At 44.4% G+C, this 6906-nt stretch overlaps 1 protein-coding gene across 1 annotated transcript; it reads left to right on the top strand.

Annotated features, from left to right (window-relative positions):
• The first annotated feature begins 3239 nt into the window (after positions 1-3239).
• On the top strand, positions 3240-4486 carry LOC125517242 (putative inactive carboxylesterase Os04g0669700). The gene is made up of 4 exons (XM_087540347.1): positions 3240-3467; positions 3576-3628; positions 3732-3855; positions 3929-4486. The coding sequence occupies exons 1-4, from the start codon at positions 3305-3307 to the stop codon at positions 4336-4338; spliced, it is 750 nt and encodes a 249-aa protein (XP_087396473.1). The 5' UTR covers positions 3240-3304; the 3' UTR covers positions 4339-4486.
• The last annotated feature ends 2420 nt before the right edge of the window (positions 4487-6906 follow it).

Here is a 6906-nt window from a genome sequence, read left to right as displayed (position 1 = left end):
ATACTAATCTTTTTCTGCGCACTTTGTCCTCACTCATGCACACCCGGGAGCAACTTCCCGATCGGTCACCCATCCTGACACTACTCCAAGCTGAGCACGCTTAACTTCGGAGTTCTGTCCGAATGGGCTCCCGGAAAAGAAGGAAAGGAATTCCTTATTGATATGAGTAGTCTATCATCCCTAATAAGCCAGTCTATCACATACACCCCCACTTAGAGAAACCGACGTCCTCGTCGGGCCACAGGAACGTTCCCTCTTGGCACATACGTCTGTGCATCCAGTATGGTACATGTACCATGCCGTGTGCCACGACGGGTCACAAACGTCATGAACAACATGACCACACACATGTCCGCAACCATCCATGTAACCGCAAGGGTCGGCTCTGATACCAACTTGTAACGCCCCGGACACACCCGCCGGTGGTCGTTACTCCTGGCGGGATCTAGACTGGCCCCACAGATTAATACTAGTCTTTTCTGCGCACTTTGTCCTCACTCATGCGCACCCGGGAGCAACTTCCCGGTCGATCACCCATCCTGACACTACTCCAAGCTGAGCACGCTTAACTTTGGAGTTCTGTCTGAATGGGGCTCTCGGAAAAGAAGGAATTCCTTATTGATATGAGTAGTCTATCATCCCTAATAAGCCAGGCTATCGCATCTAGATCTGATCGTCATGCTTTGGGCGCTCAATCGGAATATCCACCATGTCAGCAACAATATTAGATAGTATTGGGGACATTGGGTCACCCTGCCGTATTCCTTTTTTGTCAGAAAGTAATGGCGTACATCGTCATTGACTTTGATGGCCACACTGCCTCTAGTTACAAAATTTTGGATCCACTAGCGTCACTTATCGGAGAACCCTTTCATTCTTAGGGCCTATTGGAGGAAATACCATTTGGCCTTGTCATAGCCTTTTCCAAAGTCGAACTTGAATACTACTCCATTAATGTTTTCCTGATACATCTCATGAACGGTCTCCTGCAAAATTACTATGCCATCAACTATATTCCTTCCTTGCATAAATGTTGTTGAGATGGTCGGACAACACGTTAAACTATCGAGTTTAAGCTATTCATAGCCACTTTGGTGAAGATCTTGATGCTAGAATTAAGGAGGAACATGGGTCTGAACTACTAGATCAGTTTGGCCTCTTTAATCTTCAGCAGCAAGACAATCTTGCCAAAATTAAGTTTGAATAGGTCTAGTCATTTGGCATGAAGACAATTGAACAACTCCAAAAGGGTAGTCTTGATGATATCCCCGAAATTCTGATAGAATTCTATGAGGCAACCATCTGGGCCCAGACCTTTGTTATGTTCCATTTGGAACATCACTGCTCTCACCTCCTCTTCTGAGAATGGTGCCGTTAGGATATCATTTTCTTCTGCCATGACTTATGGAATATCAGCTATTCAGGTCTCATCAAGGGTGAAGTTCCCTTCAGTCGGCGCTCCAAACAATGATTTGTAGTATTTGGTAATATAATTTTTAAGCTCCTCCTGCCCGTCGATCCGCCCCTCATCTTGTTAGAGACTGTAAATACATTTCTTCCTATGCTGCCCATTGGCAACTAATTAGAAGTATCTTGTCTTACTATCAGACATCAAAATGAAATCAACTTTGGATCTATTTGATCTCCTCTTCTCGTAAATGACGGGCAATCTTCTCATTAGATAGATTTTTCAATCCAATCTCTTGTTGAGATAAGGTGCGCGTCTCTGCAATTTTGTCGAGGTCGTCAATAATGCTAGAGAGCCGTTGTTTTTCATTTTTATATATCCCGTTGCTCAGTTTCACCCATCAAGCGATGTGCTGCCTCATGGCCCTTATTTCAAAGTTCCATTTCTAAATAGGCATATGGCCAATGGTGGTTTTCTCCCAGACATCTTGATTATGTCTACAAATCCATCCACTGCAACCATCCCACTTCAAATTTCAAAGGGCGACAGACAGCTGGGTTCGTGGAGTTAGAATCCAGAATGATTGGTGCATGATCCGATAATGCCTCGATACGCTCTAGGGTTCACATGGTTAGCGGAGGAAATTTTAGTTCCCATTCGGTGTCCATGAGCACCCTATCGAGCTTCTCATATGTCGGCACATAACAATTATTAGCCCAGGTGAACTGTCGCCTCGACATAGTGGCTTCCCGGAGATCCAAATTGTCTAATAACATTGAATAGGAAAGGCCAATGAGTGTCGAAGCAGTCATTATTTTTCTCTTACTTGTTCCTAAGGATATTAAAGTCCCCTCCCATAAGCATTGGATACAGGTAATTCTTAGTCAGGTTCACCAATTCACGAAGGAAAGCCGATTTGTACTCATCTTGGGCAGCCCGATAAACTGTGACCAGGCTCCATATAAAACTTTCGTAAGTGAAATTTGATATGAAATTCGTTGGCCAAAAAGCCAACAAGTCCATGGTCGTGATCTGTATCCCAAGAAGGATTTCTTTAGACCTTCCACGAGTTGGTACACTATGCCATGTGTAGTCAAAACCACCTGATAGATGATCGAGAACATGCATGCAAAATTCACATTTACCAGCCTCAAAAAATTGCCACAAAATTCAACTCATGTTCGCGCACACAATCACCGACGTGTTTATATTTAGCCAAGTCTGAGAGACCTCTGCTATTCAAAACATGCCTCTCATGTGGAAACTCGGGTCGGTTTGAAAAATTCCGCCTTCTTGGACAGTTTTTGTTACTTTTTAGAAGAATGTGATTTGAATTTCCATGAAGATGATGTGAAGTTACAAAACATGAAACCAAGTCTTGTGTTATCCAAATCAACCTCAGTAACCTCACCAACCAAGTGGAAGATAAGCAACCATCATATTTAGCATCCGCCCTCGGATGCTAAATATGATGGTTGCTTATCTTCCAAACTGAAGCATGGCAATTTTCGTGCTTCAGTTTGCTTTTGACAGAAACTGATCGTGTTGCCATTCTTACGTGAGTGGAATTGCCATCGGAAACGCAAGGGCCGGGACGTCACACACCTAACGCGTGGTACTTAGCATTTAGGTTTTCTATTCCAACAGGAAACTGTTGAATTCAGAAAATGCTTGGGTTTACCACCGAATAATCGGAGGAGACCCCACTATTATTCTTTGTTGTTGGATCTTGACCATGGCATCCCAGGTCAACCCCTCGTCACAAGTCAACACGCGCAATGGAAATCAGAAACTGCGGCGGAGCTTCCTATAGCTAGTCAGATTCCATGTCTGGCCCGCTGACCATTAACTTTCCCCTCCCCTGCTCTGCTCTGCTCTGTTCTGCTCGGCCGGGAAATGGAGGAGCCCCCGCCGGCGGAGCCTCGGTCGCAGCGGTTCGTGCTGTGGCTGCACGGACTGGGCGACAGCGGGCGCGCAAACGAGCCGGTGGCCGGGTACGCCTTCGCCGGCGCCCGCTGGGCCTTCCCCACGGCGCCCACCGCGGCCGTCACCTGCAACCGTACGTATACATCGGACCTCCTTCACCTCCATAGTTCCATTGCTTGCTTGCTTGACGCTTGACATTCTCGTGGTGTGATCTGTACTGTACGTGTTTTGCGTGCATCAGGTGGCATGCTGATGCCGTCGTGGTTCGACATCCACGACACGCCCATCACCTCTGTAAGCCAAACAGTCAATCCTCCTGTTTTTCCTTGGATTCACAATTAAGCGTGTACGAGCAGAAACTGATGGCCGTGTAATGAATCCCCTCCCCTGGGGGCAGAAATCCGTGAGGGGCGAGGCGGACGTGCTGAGGTCCGTGGAGAGCGTGCACGCCATGATCGACCAGGAGATATCCGCGGGCACAAGGCCGGAGGACGTCTTCGTCTTCGGGCTCAGCCAGGGAGGTACCCACGCACAATCACTCCGTACTCTGTAGTGTAGTTTACGAAGAAACTGAGGATGAAATTGCATGCGCAGGCGCGCTGAGCATCGCGAGCGTGCTGCTGTATCCCAAGACGCTGGGCGGCTGCGCGGTCTTCAGCGGATTCCTCCCGTTCGGCGCCTCCTTCGCGTCCAGGGTGACGGCCGAGGCCAAGAAGACGCCGGTGCTGTGGGTGCACGGGCGAGCGGACTTCCTGGTACCGATCGAGGCGGGCAAAGACGGGACCAAGTTCCTGCGGGGACGGCTGGGCATGAGCTGCGAGTTCAAGGTGTACGACGGGCTCGCCCACGAGCTGGCGCCCTACGAGCTCCAGTACTGCGAGCGCTGGGCCGACGGCGGGGGTGGTGGCTCCAACGACGACCCAGGGACAAGAAGCGTGGACGGTGGCGTCCCGAGGACCAGGCGCTCCTGCAGCTGCGTATTCGGCTTCTTCTCTTGGTCGTAACCCGCCGTGGATCGCCGAGCGGAACGAGTTTTTTTTTCCTTCCCTTTGGTACTGATTACTGAAAATGGTCCAATCATGTATCCTTAAAAAAAAGGTCCATAGTTCAAATGGTCCAATCTGACTAGGGATCACACATTTTGACTTTCTACATGCATTTCTCACCGCATCACACTAACATTAAGCACGGTGCACGGATAACATTTCTACGCTTTCGGAGTCCTGTTGACGATTCCTTAATGACCACTAAAGGAACATACATGCATGAAATCAACATGTTTCCACATGAACTCCTGTTGGTACATGATTTGCAAAATGAATGAAAAATACCAAACTCACGTGCAAGTTCACACTTCCGGAATGACATCCATGGACCCCATATATATATGTAAGCTTTCAAGAGCTCCACTGAAAGCAAAACTGCCGTAGATTAGAGTGATAATCCTTGCGAGTGTATCATGCTACGCTTGCATTCTTCCTTTCCCCGCTCAATGTGTTTGTGAACTCTGGGATACTGGAGGGAAACAAAGACACAAGATGGCATTTCATCGTTTTTCTTCTCGATATTTGTACCACGCAAGCTTATTGATCTGCTGTATCGCTTGTGCCTTTCCAATCCTTGGAGCGTTCTTCCTCGAGAAAATGATAGCTCCCTTATTTTTATGAAAGCAACTGATCATAATGCAAATACATTGAAGAGGATTCTAGACACTTATTGTGCTAGTTTAGGCCAGCATTTGAGTATAGCAAAGTTCAGCATTTTCTTCGGTCCTAACACTAGAATTTTAGCCAGGGAAGGTGTTTGCGGCATTTTGGATGTATTAACTAAGACTTCTACTTCGGTAGACCCCCCCTAAAAACAAGGACGACTCAGATTAGCCCATATCTCTTCATAATAAAGAACATGATGGTCATATTTTGTTGTGTATGTTTTTCTTTTTAGAATATTCATTCGATTTATACGCATAGGCCGTACACTTGCCTGCTGGGCCTTCCCAACCATCTCTTTAAATCACAAAAAAATATGAGTGTGCCAAGATTTGAGACAGGAACTTCCGGTTCAAAATGCGACGCTATAACCAACTTGCCACCATCACTTAACATGGTTGCAAGCGTCTTTCTTATTATGTTCTTCTATCCGCTTTTTTTTTCCAATTTTCTTCTTTCCTTCTTTCTTTTTTCTTGCTCTTTTTTTCTCGTTTTTAACGGTTTTGTCCCAGATTTATTTTCCTTCTCTATTTCTTATTTTTCGTTTTCCTTTCTTTTTTGTTCATTTTTTATTTTCCCTTTTCTCTAGCAATGTGCAAACTTTTTCCAATTTCGTTTCTATGAAAGAATGGACTTTTAAAAAAATTTGCGAACATTTTTTTAAACTTGGTGAACATTTTCCTAAATCAATATTTTTTGTAAAATTCATAAAAAATATTGATGAACGTTTTTTCAAAATTGATGTTCCTTTTTCTCGAAATTGATGAAGTTTTTTCAAAATGAATGCATATTTTCAAAGTAGATGAATTTGTTTTGCCAAAATTGATGGACTTTTTTCAAAATCGGTCATACAAGGACATGAAAAATACTGAGACCATTTAAGAGATGTTGAGAAATGGGCTACTCCCAAACGGACTCTTCTGGCCTAACCGAACAGTCTCCGTCGAACATGGTATTTTTGGAAATCTCAAGACTGACCCAAACTTTCGTAAGCAGGTAGGCGTGCCCATGGTAGTCATTTACGCCAGGTTTGAATGATTTCCTACACCATATGCAAGTTGCGACATGTCCCGCCATTTATCGACTATTTTTTACCAAGAAAACAACAGAAAATACAAAATTTATCGAAAAGCAAAGCAACTTGGCATGGTGCCATTGGAAAAAATAGGGTCATTTCAAGGATGTCGAAAAACAACATGCTATGAGATGAAGCCTTGTATTTTATGAATATTTGTATTTCAATGTTTGTACTTTTTTTTTACAATTGTGTCTTTTCAATGTTTGTATAATTTTTTAGAATGCGAGTGTTATAACTTATGAACAAAATTTGAATAGGCAAACTTTTTTTGAAATTTTGGAAAAATGAAAATGGAAAAGAAACAAAAACTATCAGCAAAAAAGAGAAAGAAATAGTGGGAAAAATCTGTTTTGCTACAGTAAGCTGGTTGGTAAAGGATAGTTCTAGTAGTTTGCGTTTTTGTAGTTAGACATTTGAGCTTATCAGTTTGTGTACTTAGTGGCGAGCGGTCGGCAGTGAGAGCTACAGGGTTTGATCCGCGCATTGCCATTTCCTGTTTAATGTATTTTCCCTGTTTTCACGTGCGCAGTCAAGGTAGCGTACTGTGCATGGCACCTTCTATCTGAATCTACTTCCGGAAGGTGAACCCTATTTGCCACCCGAGGGTGTCAAACTGTCATGGCTTTGTTGAAGCGAAGCGACCGACACGATATGCGTCGGCCCACTTTGAACGAGCAACCGGTTTTAGGAAAATGTTCGGTGTGTATAAAAAGTGTTCATCGTGTCTACTAATTTTATTCAACGTGCATTTCAAAAATATTCGGCATATATTTTAAAGAAAGTTT

The sequence above is a fragment of the Triticum urartu genome, chromosome 2A (genome assembly GCF_056163025.1).
Source record: "Triticum urartu cultivar PI428250 chromosome 2A, HENAU_Tu73, whole genome shotgun sequence".
Taxonomy (NCBI): domain Eukaryota; kingdom Viridiplantae; phylum Streptophyta; class Magnoliopsida; order Poales; family Poaceae; genus Triticum; species Triticum urartu.
This window is presented reverse-complemented; position numbering and strand designations above follow the sequence as displayed.